At 50.6% G+C, this 20007-nt stretch overlaps 1 protein-coding gene across 1 annotated transcript in view; it reads right to left on the bottom strand.

Moving 5' to 3' along the window:
* EXOC6B (exocyst complex component 6B) overlaps nucleotides 1–20007 on the bottom strand; it is a 277974-nt gene that overhangs the window by 149885 nt on the left and 108082 nt on the right. Inside the window, exon 8 of the mRNA XM_041464605.1 lies at nucleotides 1958–2134. Coding sequence (XP_041320539.1) covers nucleotides 1958–2134 — 177 coding nt within the window. The remainder of the gene's footprint in view (nucleotides 1–1957; nucleotides 2135–20007) is intronic.

Raw genomic sequence — 20007 nt, 5'->3', positions numbered from 1 at the left:
CCCTTTCCATTAAGGAGATTCTCTGATTCTATGAGGAAGGAACACAGGGAACTCAAAGCTGATCAGGAACAAACTGCTCGCTTTTCTCTCCCACATGGGATCTCCTCCATGGGGCTCCTCCATGGCATCTCCTCCATGGGATCTCCTCCATGGCATCTCCTCCATGGGATCTCCTCCATGGCATCTCCTCCATGGGATCTCCTCCATGGCATCTCCTCCATGGGATCTCCTCCATGGCATCTCCTCCATGGGATCTCCTCCATGGCATCTCCTCCATGGGATCTCCTCCATGGGATCTCCTCCAGGACACCTGGCCAGGTGCACCTGGGGGTCCCATGGCTGCTGCCCCTCCCCCACTGCTCTTCATCACCACGGACAGCGGCCACTGCCCGCCCTGGGACCAGGACTGGGATGGGGACAGCCCCTCCTGCCCATCCCCAGCTGCAGGGTCACCTCCTGTGAGGCCACCAAAGTGCCACCACACCCAGAGATGGGATTCACCTGCCTGAGATAGGCCAGAACCATGGAACCATGGAATGGGTTGAGTGGGAAGGGACCTTAAATCCCATTTGGATCCAAATCCAGGGACACCTCCCACTGTCCCAGGTGGATCCCAGCCCCAGTGTCCAGCCTGGCCTTGGGCACTGCCAGGGATCCAGGGGCAGCCACAGCTGCTCTGGGAATTCCAGCCCAGCCCCTGCCCACCCTCCCAGGGGATCTCCTCCAGGACACCTGGCCAGGTGCACCTGGGGGTCCCATGGCTGCTGCCCCTCCCCCACTGCTCTTCATCACCACGGACAGCGGCCACTGCCCGCCCTGGGACCAGGACTGGGATGGGGACAGCCCCTCCTGCCCATCCCCAGCTGCAGGGTCACCTCCTGTGAGGCCACCAAAGTGCCACCACACCCAGAGATGGGATTCACCTGCCTGAGATAGGCCAGAACCATGGAACCATGGAATGGGTTATTCTGTGCTGATGTAGGAATGGAGCCCACCCAGAGGGTCCCAGAGCAGGGCCAGGTTGCTCAGGGCTGACCCCACAATTCCATCCCCATGGAGGAAGGTGTGACCTCACTCTGCTCTGGATGCACAGAAGCCATGGGAAGGATGGAATGGATTTGCAGGGAGGAAACAGAAAGCCCAGAACCACTTGAACAATCTCCACTTCAAATTTCCAGCTTGTCCTTGGTCCCCTCCCTGGCTGCTCAGGGGCTGTCACAGTCAGGGTGACAAACACCCCCCTGCCCAGGGACTGGCTGTAGCTGAAAACATCATTTTCCTGACAAAAGAGACTTCAATAAATGAGAAAAACCATCCAGAGGGGCAGACAGAACTTCCCAAAAGGTCCAGAACATGGCTGCATCCCAAGGAATGATGGACACATCCAAAGGCTCAACCCCTCAGGCCCTGCACTGCAGGTCTGGATCTCTGAGCTGCCTTTCCTGAGCCACTGGGCTCTATTCCATGGGAAACATCCCAAATCCCAGGTGAACCAGCACTGGGAGGAAGGAGAAACCAACATCATCCCCAGGTTATGTGGGATAACACCCAAAACCCTCTGTCAGGTCCCAGGAAGCTGCAGCAGGAAGGAAAGGGAAGAAGGGAGCACATCAAGGAATTCAAATTTCCACCTCCCATCCTGACAGAATCCCTTATCCAAAGACAAACCAGGACAAAGGAAAAGGCAAAGATTGGGTTATGGAGCAATGTTTCCATGAGGGATGGATGTTCTCCAGCAGCACCAAGCTGCTGGGACAGACTGGGGTGAGCAGTTCCCAATCCTTGGCCTCTCTGCTGAGCCCAGTAATGGGAATAGGGATAAAACCAAAATAAAACCAAATTTTGAGACACATCCTACATTCTCCAGCCTCTTCTGCACCTTCAGGACTCCCCCATGAGCAAGGAGCAAACCTCTTGAGACACCACAGGCACCCCACACTGCTGGTTTGGTGTTTACCTCTTCCTCCTCATCCTCATCCTCCACATCCAGGATCCCAGAATCCTGCTCCGACATGGGGCTGGTGTTCTTCACCTCCAGCTCGGAGCTGGCACTGAACTCCTTCTTGGATTTCTTCCCCCCGCTAATCCTGGGCTGCTGGGACACGATGTTGTCCAGGTTCCTCTGCTGCTGTGCCTAGGAGAAAACACAGATTTCACCTGGGATTTAATTTGGTTTTCAGGCACGAGGCGCAGCCAGCCCTGGAAGGGGACAAAGGAGGCCGGAGGCGCCACGCGCTCGGCGGAATTCCGACACGTCGCCTTTTCCCCAACCCAGATATTCCCAGATCCATTTGCAAAGCAGGCCAGGGATTATGCAACAACCCAAACACGCTCCTGACTCTTTCCAAATCCCAAGGCCCCGGCCCCCGTGCTGCCACATTGATCCGTTTACGGCCCAGCTGCAGCAATATTCGCCCGCGGGCCATGTGGTGACTGTCACAGGCCGCGCTCGGGGACCTCCTGAACCGCTGGATTTGTTCCTCTTTTCCAGCCGTGGCGGCACAAAACATTCCACATCTGGACCCCAGAGGTTCCTGAAAGCATTTTTGTGGGAGCCCAGGAGGGTTTAATTGCACATTGTTGATGTGCGGAACGAGCTGTAAAAGGTGCTCAAGGAAAACGTGCTGGAAGCAGCGGGATGGAGGGCTGGGAACACGCGGAGTTATTCCAGGGATTTTGGGGTTGTCTGGCAGCTGAGGTCACACTGTGCCCTCCTGCGAAAATTCCATTGTTTTCCCTTTGATACGGAGCACAATAACCACAGGAAAAGTGGTTCAGCCCCACTTGTTAAGGAGCTGATCAAGTTCAAACCGAAGGGCAAGGAATGGGAACAGCACGAACACACAAGGGGTCTCCAGGGCCAAATCCCAGCCAAAACCAGGGAAAAAAGGCCAATCCCATGGATGTGGCGGTGCTGGACACGTGGGTTTGAGTGCTGGTGTAACTGGAAAATAAACACTCGGAAAACATGGAATTTATAGGGATTTAAACACAGATTTGGAGGATTCCTCCCCGTATTATGCTGTGGGTTTTTTATGTATCAGGAGAAAGGTGTGTGGGAATCATGGACAGGATATTCAGGATCCTCTCATTCCATGGGCAAGGCCACTTTCCACAAGCCCAGGTAGCTCCTGGACATTCTAGAATTCCAGGATTCTCTGAGGTGGCAAAAGGGGCCCATCCCCTTCCCTATGGGAATGTGGCAGCCTGGATTTAGAAGGAAGCAGGAAAACCATCAAATCTGTCGGAGATCAAGCTGTCAGCAACACCAAGGGAGAATTAAAACATTATTAATGACTATTAAAAATCACTAATTATTAATTACTTTTGCTACCTGAACTGCAGAGAGCACAAAGCTTTATCCATGTGCAAACCTCCCAAATTATTTCCTTTTCGACACTTGGAAATTTTAACATCCCCCCCAAAATAATTCAGGAGCAGCTTTGATTTTTGCCATCCTCAAAATCCCTTTGGAATCTCCCCTTGGGAAGCAAAACCCCACCAGGGACCGAGCAATGGAGTAATTCCTGCATCTGAGGAATACTGAAATCCAAGCATGGCATGAAGACCCCATTCCTTGGGAAATCCAGGCATGGACATCCCATTCCTTGGAAAATCCACCTCAAAGTGCTCCTCACCCCGAGCACACACAATCAGCCCTGAATTAATTAACGAGCTGGGCAATCCACGACAAAATTCCGTGTACAAAGCTGCCCCTGGAGGCGGCTGCAGCGGGAACAGGAGCGAATCCTTGGATCGGGATGTGAATCCTTGTGGGATGTATTATCCCACAGCACAACCTTGACCTCTAGTGGTTGGAAAGCAGGAGCAGCCCTGGATTTATTTACTCCGAGTGCTCCTCCCAGCTGAGCCAGGGGACTCCCAACCCCATCCCTTTAAAAAAATCTCTTCAGGGATGAATCCCAACAATGGGAATTTTTGCAACAAAGCCCCAGAGGGAAAGGTCTGGGTGGACACTGCCCAGGACAAAGTTTTGCTCCCGACGTCAGGACGCGAAGCCGTTGGGGAAAGGGGCATTTTTGGCACCGGGATTTTCGGACTTCAGAGGCAGCACTCTATAGAAAGGCCTTGCAACATCCCATAAAGGGAATTAGGACTTCAAAAAGGGGCGGGAGCGCTTGGTCCTTCAGAAGAGAACACAACAAAGGGTCGGGGCTCGGGCCCGCCCAGCGCTGCCATGAGTTTCCCAACCCAGGCCTAATGAAGTTATAACCCTGAATCCACTGGAAATTCCCCCAAAAGCAAGCCCAGTGCACTCATTAAACCCTCCAGTTTATGTAATCCTTCTCCTTCTGGAGAGGGGAGAATCAAAGAGTGGGAAAAGGCGCAGTTTTGGATGAAGCCCTGAGCTGGACACGGATCGTTAATCAGGGCGGAGCGGGCCCGGAGCGCACAGGCGGTCATGGGAGAGGGAAATTTGGGATAACGAGCTGGAGGATGCTGCTGCCAGCCCTGGACTCCTCTGACCCAGCCCTCGGTGGGAAACACGCGGCATATCAGGCTGGACATGGAACTGGTGTCACCAAGGATCCATGGAAGTGCTCTCTGAGGATGACCAACCTTGGTCCCACCTCTGTTTTCCAACAGGGATTAATCTTCCCTGTTTTGGGAGCACATCAGGACCAGGTGTCAACATCTATAAGATCCAACCCAAATGCTGATAAGACCTCATAAATTCCAGTTATTTAGAAATCAAGGAAATCTGTCCCTCCGGCATCGCTCCAGGACAAGGAGCCCCACATGGAATTTACCCCCCAAACTTTGATTTTGCACTTTTCATGCAAATAAACTGATTTATCAAGAGAAGAGTTTTGACCTGGATTGAAGTCCAAGAACTAGCTGAGAAAATCACAGAACCCAGGAACAGTTTGGGTTAGAAGTGACCATAAATCCCATCCCATTCCACTCCCAGAGACATCTTCCCCTATCCCAGGGTACTCCAAGCCCCAATGTCCAACCTGGCCTTGGACACTTCCAGGGATCCAGGGGCAGCTGCAGCTGCTCTGGGCACCCTGTGCCAGGGCCTGCCCACTCTCTGAATGAAAAAAAAAGGAAAAATTTGTATGTCCCAACTCCCAGATATCCTAAAAACCAGCCAGACAATGCTCCCGAAGGCACAAAAGGTTTCCAGCCCACCAGGAGCAACTTGGACCTTGAGGAATCTTCACCTTTCAGAATTTTTGTGGGGGAGTTTTAAACTGGACAAGATTTTCCAGGGATTTGTGCCTGAACAGCCTCACGTTCACTCAGTGGAGGTTTGTTGGTCCCTTTCTGGGAACACCAGAGCCAAATCCCGAGCTGCGATGGGCACGTTCCCACTGCAGCAGGGACGGGAGCGCCCCAGCATGGAGGAGTGATCCTGGAGCCAGGCCCTGCAGGCCCCAGGAGGAACGGGAATGGCTTTTTCATCTCCACGAGGGCATTCCCAACCCCCCGCTCCCGGCAGGAAACGATCTGGACTGAGGTGACCTAGAAGTGAGAAATATCGAGTTTTCTTCAGCTTGGTGAAGTCAGCGAGGTTTGGGTTTCAGCGTGAGGGAAAGGCAGGGCTGGGGGGAGGCCCAGAGGAAGCAGCTCTGGAGAAATTTGGGATTATCCTGAGGAACTCCCCAGCTCATTCCCAGCACCTCCCCGGGCCGGGGTGCAGCAGAACAACCCTTCCATGGATTTGCTGAAAGGATCAAACCCGACCTGCAGAGGAGCACTGGGGGGTTTGGGGGCTCTGTTCCCCACAGAGGGAAGAGGCCCCACATCAAAGGCCGGGTCACACCCGCGGCGCCCTCAGAAAATCCACGGAATCGGGGCTGGAGGAGGCCCAAACCCCTCAGGGGACGACAAATCCGATCCAAAATCCCCCCACCTTTTGGTGTGGTTTCCAGGAAAGTGAGGCCAGTTTGGGGTTATCCTGTGGAATTGCCTCTGTTATCCAGGACCATCAATCCTGGCTCGCTCTGCTCCATGGGAGCATAAAAAGAGGCAGGAGAGCCAAGGCCTGGTCACAGCTGATGCTGCTTTTAGGACTCAAACACAAAGTGTTGGGATCGTGGAGGTGAAGTTCTCTCCAAGCACAGCAACTTGCCTCATCCACAGCAGCCTGGGAGACCAGGAGCATCCCCACCACTGCATCAGGGCAGAATTCCCAGCTCCTGATGGGAATCCTCTATCCAGACTGGCTGGTAGGACAAGCAAAGGCACCTTTCCAGCTCCAGATCCCACGTTTGTGGACTGAGGCTGTCATCAGGCAGTCCAGAAGACTTTTAGGAGACCTGGGACAGCGGGAGGTGTCCCTGCCCATGGCAAGGGTGGAATGGGATGGGATTTAAGGTCTCTTACCACCCAAACCATCCTGGGATTATTTGATGATGTAACTCCTGCACCTCCCTTCACCGAGGGCTCGACCCTGCAGGATGCAGCTTTGGGGGTTTCTCTTCAAACCCTAAATACGAATTCCCAGAGAGGTGTGGACTCCTCATCCCTGCCAGTGTCCAAGGTCAGGTTGGGCAGGGCTTGGAGCAACCTGGGAGAGTGGAAGGTGTCCCTGCTCAGACAGGAATGGGATGGGATGATTTTTAAGGTCCCTTCCAACCCAAACCATCCTGGGATTCAAAGCCCTCAACAGGAAGGACTTCCCTCAGCATTCCAGGATCCATCCCAAAAAACTCCCACAAGCTTGCAAGCAGCAACTCCACCTTCCCACCCCTCACAACCAACCCAACCCAACCCAACCCAACCCAACCCAACCCAACCCAACCAAGGTGGAGCTCAATTTTTTTGTAGCTGAATTTTTCAGAGTTGGGATTTTCAAAGCAACTCATCTCCTCCAGATCAAGTGACCCCAGCCACAAACCTGCACCCCAATGCCATGGAGGTATTCCCAGCGCCATGGAGTCATTCCCAGTGCCATGGGATCATTCTCAATGCCATGGGATCATTCCCAGCACCATGGGATCATTCCCAACACCATGGGATCATTCCCAACTCCACGGAATCATTCCCAATGCCAAGGACTGGGATCAGTTCCAGTGCCATGGAGTCAATTCCAGCTCTATGGAGTCATTCCCAATGCCATGGGCTCATTTCCAATGCCATGGAGTAATTCCCAACACCACAGACTCATTCCCAACACCATGGAGTCATTCCCAGTTCCATAGGATCATTCCCAACGCCATGAAGTCATTCCCAGTTCCATGGGATCATTCCCAATGCCATGGAATCATTTGCAGTGCCAAGGGATCACTCCCAATGTCATGGAGTCATTCCCAGTGCCATGGGATCATTCTCAATGCCATGGGATCATTCCCAATGCCAAAGGATCATTCCCAGCGCCATGGGATCATTCCCAACGCCATGGGATCATTCCCAAAGACACAGGATCATTCCCAATGCCATGGGATCATTCCCAACGCCGTGGGATCATTCCCAAAGACACAGGATCATTCCCAATGCCATGGGATCATTCCCAAAGACACAGGATCATTCCCAGAGCAGGCCAGGGACTCCTCCAGGCTTTGCCTCCAGAGCCACCCCAAGGAAAAGTTGTTTCCCCACCTCCAGGAGGAAGGGGCTCCTTTAAAACTCCAATATTGTTATTTTTGTAACTTCGCCTTGTTTTCCGCGCCCCTTCGCAAACACTCGAGCCTCACCTCCCCTCACCTCCACCCACCAATATTTACTTTTGAGCAGAATCTAATTAGGTTTTTCCTGATGAGACACGAGATAAGGCCCGGGGAGAAGGGGCTGGTGATTTAAAGGGAGCGATGATTTAAAGGCTGGCTTTGGTAGTTTTGATTAGTTCCTGCTGTGATGGTTTTACAGACCCCTCTAATGGGCTGAGACACCAAATTTTCAAATATCATTTCCCAATATCCCTAGGAATGGGATACATATTCCTTAAGCAATCTTAAAGAAAAAAAGAAAAGGGGGAAAAAAAAAAAAAAGCAGCAAAGCCGACTGGCTACGAGGATAGGAAAAAAAAGAACCTTAATAAAAAATGACAGTAGGGCTGGAGCCCTGCCAGAGAGCCATTCCAAAGTTATAAAATCCCCCTGGGATCAGATAAAAGCAGGGATTATTATTGCAAGGTGTAAACTCAACACACGGCCGCAGCTCCTGCTTTGAGTTTGCCCGCGGAGCCGGCGCTGTCGGGACGAGGAGGGGCTCGGCCTCTCCCGTTCCCGGTGCTAACTTGTTATCAGAGCAGACAATTTGTTGGAGGTTTGGCTGACAAAGTTCTCCCTGGGCTCAGGAAACGAGGCCCAACAATGGGAGGGTTTTTTTGAACTCCATTCCAGGTCATTAAGTAAAAGGAGTTTGGAAATGCAGCATTGGAAGGGTTTGTTCTCCCCAGTGCACAGACTCAGCCTCAAACCCCCCACTCCTCATTCCCTAAAAAGTCTCTTCCACCTCAGCCCATCCAGAGCTGAAATCCACCCTGGGTCTGATATTCCTAAACATCAATTTTCCTCAAATACAAGTTTTTGGCATCAAGTGTGTGATGAGGAAAATACAATTCCCCCTTTGCTTTGCTCTCACCCCATGATTTACCCTCATCCCCTGCTGCTGCTCCTTTTCCCAACCTGGATGTAATGGTCCTGATTAAGGTACCTAAAATGTCTTCAATATTCCCTGGCCAGAACAAGGGCACCGCTGTGGCAGCAGGTATCCCACTGGATTCCCAACAATTCCAGTTTGTGCTGCCCTGGATCCCTGGAAGTGTCCAAGACCAGGCTGGACACTGGGGCTTGGAGCACCCTGGGATAGGAAAAGGTGTTGGGGTTGGAATTAGACAGGATTTGAGGTCCTTTCCAACACAAACCATCCTGGGACAGTGGGAGGTGTCCCTGCCATGGATGGGATTAAGCCCATGGGATGAGCTCAGCCATATTTACCTCCTTAGAGTTCATTCAGTAACTGGGTTAATTCAGCTTTTCACACAAAACCGATGAAACCTCAGCTGTTTTGGTGAGCCCAGCACTGGGAGAAGGGAATGATCCAGACTTTCCCTTCCAAGGAGAAATTTATCACGCAAGGATTGATAAAAAGCCTTGGGCAACCACAGCCTCCGGGTCAGCTGCGCAAAAAAAGCCACTTTTTAAGAAGCCCTTTATGGCCCAAGTGTTGATTTACACTTCTGTGGGATCCAGATCTGCGGGCAGCTTCAAAGGCAGCTCAGTGCTGCGATTACAGAGTTTATTTATCACATTTACACGCGGTGGAGGAGCCGAGAATGAGCTCAGGGCACCGAAGGCAGCAGCAGCAGGAGCAGGAGGAGGAGGAGGAGGAGGAGGAGGAGGATGGGTGTTCCGCAGGGAATTTCAAACACATGAAACTCCTCGGCCTGACAACTCCACAGCTCGGGGCTCTGCTCCAGCAGCCCAAGCTCTTGGGCACAAAAATGGTTTACAATTCATCTGAACTGAGATGGAACTGAGACTCTTTGATTCGCTTCTACCAACCATTTAAAGTTCCTTCTCCAGCCAGGAGCACCCCTGGATGAAATCCCCCACCCTGGGAGCTGCTGCTGTGACCCCGGGCTGGTTTAACTCTGCCCAAGGAGGCACAGCCGTGACTCAAAGCTCCACTGCCAACTCCCACACGTCCCTTTCACCTCTCCTCACTCTTAATTGGGACCCAACCAAAGCCCTGAGTAAGAGAGGGAGCAGCAGAGGAATCACAACCAAAACTGGTCACAGGTGAGAGGGTCTGGAATGACTCAGGAGCACCCAAGCGTGCAGGGCCTGGCTTTGGGAGCTCTCTCAGGGAATTGGGATTGTTTTCCAAGCCAGGCTTTGTTCCAACATGCTCCCTGACAAGCAAGGCATGGCACAGGGAACAGGGTTGGGGTTTGGGGTTGGTTTTTGTTTTTTTTCCCCCAGTGAAACTGTTAAAAAGGAGAAATCCAGGCAAAAGGCTTGGTTTCCTCAGGAAAGAAAAACAGAGGAAAAGGGAATGAAGCTGGAGAGGAGAGTGGGGAGCTAAAGGGACAAATTCAGGCTTTGACTTAAGGACATTCTACCAGAGAATTGCAGAATTACAAAACTGGGGAGTTCATGGAATCACAGAGCGGTTTGGTTTGGAAAAGCTCATCCCATTCCAGCCCTTCCATGGGCAGGGACACCTTCCACTATCCCAGGGTGCTCCAAACCTCTCCCTGCCCTTCCTTGGGCTCCCCAGTGCAGCTCTGGGGCTTGGAGCACCAGGAAGCTCCTCCTCAACCCAAAGGCACCCAGGGAAATTCCAGCCCCCAGCACAGGAATAATCCCAGCTCCAGGAGCTCCTCAAACCCCTGGGGACTCTCCAGGTGCTGTCCCCACCTCTGTCCTTGCCCAGGGAAGGTGGGACCCTCACCCCTCTGGAAATCCAGGATAAAAGCACCCATGGATTAGATTTCACTGAAGGGGGAAGGTGTTGGGCTGGACTTTCCAGGGTTTGATCCATGGGGAATTCTGGAAAAACCATCTGAGTGTGCTCAGCATGGAGCCACCCCTGCCTGAGCTCCACACCACACAGGGCCCTCACTCCAGCCACGAGTTTGAGCAGCCTGATTCCAGCATTTCCCAACGGTTTTCCTCCCATTTTCCCTTCCCACCTGCTGGGAAGCTGCTGCCTTCCTGATTATCCCTGTTTTCCACGGCAGGAATTGCAGCAGGAGCTGCTCCCTCAGCCATGGAGCAGACAGGAATTGTCACTCATGCATGCTCCACTTTTCCTTGACCTCACAACATTCCCCAGGGAGTTACCCCAGCCTGGCCTGGGATGGAATCCTTGTATCCCACTGTCCCTGGGAGTTCCCAAAGTGCTGCTCCACACCCCCTCCCTGGCCTCTGGCACTTGGAGATAAGGCTCCTTTCAAGATTCTGCTTTTGTTGCCATTTATCAGCCTGGGCTGGGTTTTTGAAGGATTCTGAGGGACTGGCCATGGTCAGAGCACCTCCCTGGGATGGTCCCGATTCTCCTGGAACAACAGGACTCGGGAAATCCCAGGAAAAGCCCAGTGTGGTCAGTCCTGGACAAAACAGGACTTTGGCTTTTCCACAGGACAGACTGTGAGTCTTTAAGTGAGATCTGGGAAGAGCTGCGGAGATCCTTTGGATCTAACTCAGATCCCAGACCTGCAGGCAGAATATCCTCAGCCATTCCCGCAGAAACCTGGGATAACAGGATCCCAACAAGATATGTTCCATGCTGGGATCTGGGAACACGTTCAGTAACTGAGGGACAGAGATGGGATCTGGAATGTTCACTGAGTCTGGGAAGAACCTGCCAGACTAAGGCTGTCCTGACATCCCCAAGATCCTGTTTTCCATGGCAGAGGAATGTTCTTCCAGGGATAGACCATGGCTGCTCCCCACAGTGCCGTGTGCTCCAGAGCTATGGACCAAACTGAAATCCTCATGGAATGCTTTGGGTGGGAGGGGAACCTTAAAAACCACCTTGTTCCCAGGTGCAGCTCCAGCCCCTGGCCTGGCTGAACTTGCTGAGGTTCTGTCCCAGCTCTCTGGGAGTGACCCCCCAGCCCATCCCTCATCCCTGTGTCCATCTGTCCCTCCCTGTCTGTCCAGCCTGCAGACAGGGATGCTGTGTGGGACAGAGCCAAATGCTGTGCCCAGCCCCAAAGAATCCTGCAAGTCCTTTTTCCCTTTTCCATCAAAACTTCAGGAGGAATCTGGACAAGGATCACAGTGAAAGGCTGAACCCTAAAACCCAAAGAACCCCAAAACCCAAAGAACCCCAAAACCCAAAGAACCCCCCAGCATCCTGCACATCCCAGGAGCAGCAGCACCTCCACCTTCAGGAGATGTAAAAAATACCATTTAAAAAAAAAAAAAAAAGGATAAATCCTTGTTGGAACAAAGCCCTTTTCATTCTGTTTGGGAATAACCCCTCTGGTTTTTTTGATGAGAAACCCACAAAGCAGCTGCCAACGGGGCTGAGCCACAAAGAGCGGCTCAGCTGGGGGAGAACAAAATGGCTTTTTCAGGAATAATCATCTTCCCCAGGATCCCTGAGCTTCAGGGAGCAGCAGAAGAAAGCAGAACATTATTTGGTTAGTGCTGGTTTTAATTAATCACAGAATTAGCCTGGCCCTGCCTCCCCCAGCACGGTGACTGTAAGGAATATTTAATCCCAATATGAAAAGTTTCAACGTTACAGAAGAGCTTCAATTTCATTTTCCTGCCTTCACTTCACAAAGATCCCTCTGATAATGTGAAATATTCTGTTGATAAATACATTTTTTTTCCTAAGCACTGGGGCGTGAGGGTTGGGGATTTAGAGAAGAGATTACAGCAGAGAAAAATGAAATTATACATTCAGCACTCAGCACTGCTCTCCAAAACCAACTCTCCCAACTGAAACCACTTTTTGTGGTCTTTTTTAACATAAAAATGAACTTAGTCAACACATTACATAATTCTCCTCTCCCACAGTATGTTCCCAGGATTTTTCTCCCTGCATCCATCACTAATATTTCACTCACACCACAATTTTTAGGACTGAGCCTAAAAAGATTTTAAGTCCGCAGCGATAAATCAAAACCTGATCTCATCTCGCTGCTGTAAATTCACTTCATGGTCACCCTTGAAAGCACCACAAGTTATTGCAGAATTCAAATTATGGTTTAAAAAAAAAAAAAAAATATCTCTGTTCTGAGTGCTCCAACCTAAGAATCCACCTAATATCGAGCACCTCCCAAATCCGTTATTCCCTGGACGTGATCTGCCCTCTAAAGGCGTCTGGGGAAACTACAAAGAGCATTTTTTAGCCATAAAAAAGGCCCTGGAAGGGTTTGATTTTCCTTTTCTTTCCCTCTCTGGCTTCTCCCTCTGTCTCAGCCACACAGGAGGGTCCCAGGCTCAGCTTAACCAGGCTCGGCCTGAGCTCAGCCCAGCCAGGACCATCCTCAACTCAAGGAAAACTCCAAGGGACACAGCCTGGATCTCCCTCTATGGACACTGAGGGATGAGCACCACGCATAAAGAGGATTTAATCCAGGCCTAATTCCATGGATCTCACAGTTCAGTATTCCCTGGGTGGAACAAGGCACTGCTGTGGCAGCAGGAGCCCAACAATTCCTGTTTGTGCTGCCCTGGATCCCCAACAATTCCTGTTTGTGCTGCCCTGGATCCCCAACAATTCCTGTTTGTGCTGCTCTGGATCCCAAACAATTCCTGGCAGTGAGGATTTTCCTTAGGGAGGTTTCCCATAGTGCTGGGAGCTCTTTAAGATTTCAGGGAATTCTCTTTCCAGTATCTGAAGGAAATAGAGGGGCTGAGATTTCCAGACAACATTCCCGAATCCTGTCTTTTATAGGGAACATTGTTTCCTTTTCCATCAAGAAATTCCAAAGCTCTTCTCCATCCATATTTATTCCAGTATCATATTCCCTGTGGGAAAATGTAATTTAATGGATTTATCCCAAATTTCAGTCCTTTGTCCCCTCAGTCCCTCTGTACTTATGGAATCCCAGAATTCCAAACTGGTTTTGTGGGAAAGGATCCAGTTGCAATTCCCTCCCACTATCCCACGTTTATCCAACCCAGCCTTGGACACTTCCAGATATCCAAGAGCAGCCACAACTTCTCTGGGATTCCAGCCCAGCCCCTCACCACCCCAGGGAAGAATTTATTCCCTATATTTTTCCTCAATTCCAGTTAAACCCCTTCATTATGGATCCCAATAAAAAGGAGGAAGAAATCCCAGAGAGGAAATTCTGGGATAAGCAGAATAGGGATGCAGGGAGGAAAAAAAAAGAATGAGAAAGGAAGGCCCAAAATCTTGGGGAAAAAAACCCAAAACTGCTGGAGAAAGAGGACCTGAAACAGCTCAGAAAAATAACCTGGAAGGATTTGGGAATTGGGATTTGGGAACTGAGATTTGGGATTTGGGAATTACAGGAGCAGGATCAGCTGGGAGCAAACACAGCAGGAAAAAAGTGTCATCCACCCTGCTGGAATTCCATGTCCCTGGAATGAGGGTGACACTCAAACATTCCCTGGAAATTTTTATTCCTTAGAAAATGGGATTTGTGACACACAAAAATGAGGAGCCGAACAGGATTTGTTTTCCCTGAAAACCCGGCTGCATTTTTCCTTGTTCTTTAATGGATTTATGGATTTGAAGGTGGGAAATTTCCCTTGCAACCATTTATTTATGGATTTTAATTAGGGATGGATCATTTATTGGTTCCCGGGATTTGGGATTGGAGAAATCCCATGGCAGGCAGTTATCCAACAAATTCCCAGGGAGAAAAACTCTGGGATTTGGGGAATTGTTTTATGAGGTGTTGGAATTCCCTGTGGAAACTTTCCTTTCCTAAAAGGGAAAATGAGGCCTAAAAGGGAATTTGGGAAAGAACAACCTGTTTTTCCTGCTGAACTCATGGATAAAGACATCAATAATTCCCAAGGAATGGAGGCTCTGAGGTCATGGAAGATGCTGATTTTAAGGGAATTTGGGAATTATTCCATCCCACCCATTGTAATCCCAGCTGGGATGAGCCAAGCCCGCCCCTCTTCCCACATCCCACACTCCCTGTGACACAACTCCCATGGGAAAACTGGAAAAATGACCCTGGAGCCTCTCCCGACCCTCCCAATGGTTGTGGTGGAGAAATTCCAGTGGGAACAGTCGGGAACGGCACCAAGGGAAAATGAGAAAAAAAATTATCCTGGAAGTCCTAGAAGTGAAACATTTCCGTGCAGAGAGACGTGAAGAATGGGAGGTAGGAAAAGCAGGAAGGAGGGAGGGAAGAAGGGAAAAGGATAAATTATCCAAACACCATCTTCAAAGAGATTCCAGAACCTGGGAATTTCTGTGGATCAGGCTGGAATTCCAGGGAAATAGATCCCTCTGGGAAAGAGGAGCTGTTCCCACTTCATTCATAGGTTGCGGTGGAGCTGCTGGAAAATGCTCCAGGATTTTGGAGCCCCTCTGGAGCCAGGCTGGAGAGCTGGGAATGTTCCCTGGAGAAGGGAAGGCTCCAGGCAGAGCTCAGAGCCCCTGGCAGGCCCTGGAGGGGCTCCAGGAGAGCTGCAGAGGGACTGGGGACAAGGCCTGCAGGGACAGCACACAGGGAATGGCTCCCACTGGCAAAGGGCAGATTGGGCTGGGATCTTGGCAAGGAATTCCTGGCTGGGAGGGTGGGCAGGGGCTGGGCTGGAATTCCCAGAGCAGCTGTGGCTGCCCCTGCATCCCTGGCAGGGCCCAAGGCCAGGCTGGATCCACCTGGGACAGTGGGAGGGGGTATCCCTGGATGGGATTTAGGGTCCTTTCCCACCCAAACCATTCCATGAACATCCCAACCAGCAATAACTCGGGATTTAGGTAGATCCCAGATTCCCACAATCAATAAGGTTGGAAAAGTCCTCCAAGACCCTCCAGTCCCACCTGTGACCAAAATCCTTCATCCCAACACTACGGGAAGGCTCCCAGCAGGAACAGCCTGGCCTTATTCTGTGGACACCACAATGAAATCCTGCCTCAAAAATAACTTTAAAACATTAAAAAAAATAAAATCCAAATGATCCCAACTCCAGTGCCAAGGACAGGGTTCACAGGATGCAAATTCCAAGAACAATCAGCAGAGCCACCCCCAGCCCTTCCCTGGCCACCAGTCTGGATCCTTCCCACCCCTCCTTGCCCCAGGTTTGAAACTCCCAGACTTCCAAATTACAACCCCAGTTTTTAAGAGCCCAAAATAAACAGCAGCTTGTACCAGGAAAAAAAAAAAATTGAAAAAGGGCAATTAGAAAGTCAGAATTCCTCCAAGTTCTTGTTAGTAAAGGTTTTATATCCCTCCAACATGTGGCACTCCAGGAGAAAACCTGGCAGAGGGAAAAATGCCCTGGTCCACCTTTCCTGAACACAGCAACGTTTCAGCCTTGGCCAAGGTGGTTCCCATTAGGGGCTTTTTTCCATTTGAAATTTACTGGTTAATTTTATGGAAACAAATCAAGGGAGCTGCGTATTATAAATCTATTAAGGATAAAAAACGTAACTCTGCAAATAAAAAACCCCGGAAAAATCTCACACCTCCCCTCCAGCCCTTTCCAATTTTCATTTATGGGCCTTTTAAAAAGGGAAAAGTGGAGCTGGGAGGTCTTCCCAGAGTCCCCACGAGTGCCACACGTGTGGCATCCCAGCCCAGCCCTCGGGAAGGAGCAGCTTTATGGAGCCATCCCCTTTTCCAGGTGACCAACTCCACCTGCTACTGCAACAGGAAAAAAAAAAAATCCTTTTTTTACAGGGAATTCTCCTCTCCCCGCGGGATGGGGTTGGGGAGGGAAGCTGAAGGACAAAATTCCAAAGGGTTTTGACTGCTCTGCTTCCATCTGGAGTTAATGGGGCTGCACCTGCTTTTCACAAGGTGTGAATGTGACCCCACAAAGAGCTCAGAGGCTCCAGCACTGCCTTGATCCAAGGGAACAGAGGGCAGAGAAATCCAGGTGGGAAAAGGTTTGGGAGCAGAACATGAAACCCCCAGAGGTGGGCAAGCAAAAGGCCACGAGGTTCAGCCAGGCCAGGGGGGATCCACCTGGGACAGTGGGAGGTGTCCCTGCCATGGATGGGGTGGAATTGATGATTTTTAAGGTCCCTTCCATCCCAATCCATTCTGGGACACCTTTGGATCCCCAGGAACACGTGAGATAAAGAACAAGGTCAGTCAAAGTCAGCACACCCAACCCCAATGGTTTTCCATCAGCTTCAGTGGAATTCTTTCCAGTAAAATCCAGGTGCCTTTGCTGACCCACAGCACTGCAGGGACAGGGATGTGTCCGGAGCAGAGGCTCTGGAGCAGCTCCATCCACAGCTCCTGGCTGACCTGGACATCGTGGATGTCCCAGATTCCTCCTGGGAATTGCTCCTCACTGCAGGACAACCTGGCCTGCAGCAGGGACAGAGGAACCCCGTGGGATGGGACAGGGGGCAGAGATTGCAGAAAATGGGGGAAAAGGGGAAAAAAGGGAAAAACCAGCATTCACCTGCCCATGTGTGAGCTCCCAAGGGCAGGAACAGCCCCCAAGGCTTTGGTCACAGCTGGAATCAAAGGGAATCCAAAACCTGAGCTCCACTGAAATCCTACATTCATCATCCTAAATCTCATTCCTTATTGAGAAAGGGAAGATTTCCCCCAACTCCTGGGGATTTTACTGGTGTATTTGTTCCCTGTTCACCTCAGAATCACAGAATTTGGATTATTTTAGGCAATCAGGTGACAGCTGAGTAAGAAAACGACAGAAGAAAACTGAAGGCAGCCCCAAAAACACCTTCCTGCCTCGTCCCAATCCACGTGCAGCACTGCTGGAATTGCCCAGAGCTCCCAGGAATGGATGCAGGGATGAATCCCACCTAAAAATGTCCTTTATTTTCCCCCAACACAGTGCCTGAGAGATCCCCAGCCAGAACAACCCCAAAGATTTGCTTCTGCAAATAATCAGAAAAATCTTCAAGGACCTGGAGCCTCCTCATCCTCCAAATAAATTCCAAGCTGCCTTTTTCTTCCCTTTCCAAGTGGAGTGGAAAAGAGAGATCCTCCCTTCTCCCAAAGTCTTAATAATGTTCTTCAAACGCTTTGGAGATGCTTCAAGAGAAAGCACTGAAGAAATATTAAGCAGGATTTCATCCCAAAGCCTCGGAGCTCATTTCAGGGCTGGCTCCACATTCCAGCCTCGTTCCCTGCTCCCAAATCCCTCCTGCTTTAAGGTGATGGGCGCTCGGGTGCTTCAAAAGGTTGGGAACCTCAAGAGCCTTGTCCTGCCGGGTTCATAAATCCCTTTTTCCCTGCTTTGTGAGTGGAACCTCAGGTTTTCCACGGTCCCAGAGGGATATTCAGGAAAACTTGGCCGTGGATGATGCCCCTGTCCCATGCCTGGAGCCTGAGAGCTCCTGGAGCTGCCGAGTCTGACACTAATGAAAAATAAGGAGCTCCCAGCGCAGCTGCCATGCGAGGAAACACCAAAAAATGTGCTCCCAATTTCTTGCTCAGCCCCAAAGATTTGTGAGGACTTTGTGGAGCTACTGCAACGAGTTAGGAATGATGAAGTGCAAGGCTCCGGCTCGGGCCAAGCGGCGCAGGACGCAGACACTGCCTCGTTACTGCCCCGCTAATTGAGGTCCTGCTCGGCCCGGAACGCCGAGGGAGCAGCAGGAAAACGTCTGGGACCTTTCCCTTTTCCAGCCATCCTTTCAAAAACACTTTATAAAATCCCACCGTGCCACAGGAGCCGGCCCGGAATGATCGGCGGGATTCTCGGCCGGCTCTTTCTTCCCGAAGTTGGAATATAAGGCTTGGGGAGCATTTTGGATACCTGGATTTAGGGAAAAACCATGGGATGTGGGGAATAATGGACTTTCCAAGCGCACCTTAGAAACCAGGCTCTGGTTCTTGTCGTGCCTCCAAGAAAGAAGGAGCAAGGATGGGTCCACTTAAATGTTGGGAGAGTGGGAAAAGAGGAGCTCATGGAATTCTGTAGATTTCAAGGACTTTATCAAGGCCTGGACAGACCTTGGAGCACTCTGGGATAGTGGGAGGTGTCCCTGAAGATGGATGGGGTGGAATGGGATGGGATTTAAGGTCCCTTCCAACCCAAACCATTCCAGGATTCTGGAGCCCCTCTGCTCTGGAGCCAGGCTGGGAGAGATGGGAATGTTCCCCGGGAGAAGGGAAAAACCCAGGGAATGCTCAGAGTCCCTGAAGGGGCTCCAGGAGAGCTGCAGAGGGACTGGGGACAAGGCCTGCAGGGACAGCACACAGGGAATGGCTCCCACTGGCAAAGGGGAGATTGGGCTGGGATCTTGGCAAGGAATTGTTCCCCGTGAGGGAGAGAAGAAACAAATCCCTGCTCCTCTAAAAGGATCCCATATTTTTCCAAAGACTAAAAAAGTTCTCCTCAGCACTCCACAGCCCAGGATTTTCCCTCACTCTCTTCTATCTTTAGCCCTGACAATAAAATCCTCCAACCATTCCATTTCTACCATTCCCATGGATCCCTTCCCCGATTTTAGAAACCCCTCCTCAGTCTGTTCCCAAGAGCTTCAAGTAAGGGAGGAAAAGCTTCCTCAAAATCTTTACAAAGAGACCTTCACCCCAAAGATGTGAGAGAAAACTCTTCTTCCCAATGGTTCCTTCTGGTGTTTAAGGCAACCGCTTCCTGGAATCAGGATTTCACCCCCAGGATTTCATGGATAGCTCCCTTTCCAAGGAGAGGTTTGCAGCTCACCCTCACTACAAGAAGATCCCAAAATGTTATTTGTGTGAGCCGAGAGGAGAAACACCAGAGAAGGATGGGATCTGACACAGATCCCACCAAAAAACTCCTGCAACACCCTGTCCTGGGAAAAAAAAAAAAAAAAACAGGAGAATTCCTTTGCAACCGGAAAGAAGAACATTCCTAAGAAGTAGAAGCAGCAGAAGAAAAAGAAGATTCCAAAACAGAAGCTTTCAAAGAAGAAAAAGACAATTCCAAAGCAGAAAAAGAAGACTCCAAAGAAGAAGATTCCTAAGAAGAAGAAGAAGAAGATGAATCCCAAGAAGAAGATTCCCAAGAAGATTCTGAAGACTCAGAAGAAGATTCCCAAGAAGATTCAAAAGAAGAAGAAGATTCCCAAGAAGAAGAAGAAGAAGAAGATTCCCAAGAAGAAGAAGAAGAAGATTCCCAAGAAGAAGAAGATTCTCAAGAAGAAGATTCCCAAGAGGAAGAAGAGCCTGTAGAAGGAGGAAGGAGAGCCTGTAGAAGGACACTGTCCCCTCAGCATTCCCAAGGGACATGGAAGGTTGTTCCTAAGCCTTCTTCCAAGCAACAAGAAGAAGAAGATTCCCAAGAAGAAGATTCTCAAGAGGAAGAAGAGCCTGTAGAAGGACACTGTCCCCTCAGCATTCCCAAGGGACATGGAAGGTTGTTCCTAAGCCTTCTTCCAAGCATCCCTTGGGACACCAGACAGGATTCCTGCCCCTCCATGGCAGCTCCTGCCCAGCCTGGAGCCATG

Source organism: Pyrgilauda ruficollis, unplaced genomic scaffold (genome assembly GCF_017590135.1).
Source record: "Pyrgilauda ruficollis isolate IOZ18807 unplaced genomic scaffold, ASM1759013v1 scaffold181, whole genome shotgun sequence".
In the NCBI taxonomy this organism is placed as follows: domain Eukaryota; kingdom Metazoa; phylum Chordata; class Aves; order Passeriformes; family Passeridae; genus Pyrgilauda; species Pyrgilauda ruficollis.
Note: the sequence above shows the minus strand (reverse complement) of the source record. Positions and strands in the feature narration are given on the sequence as shown.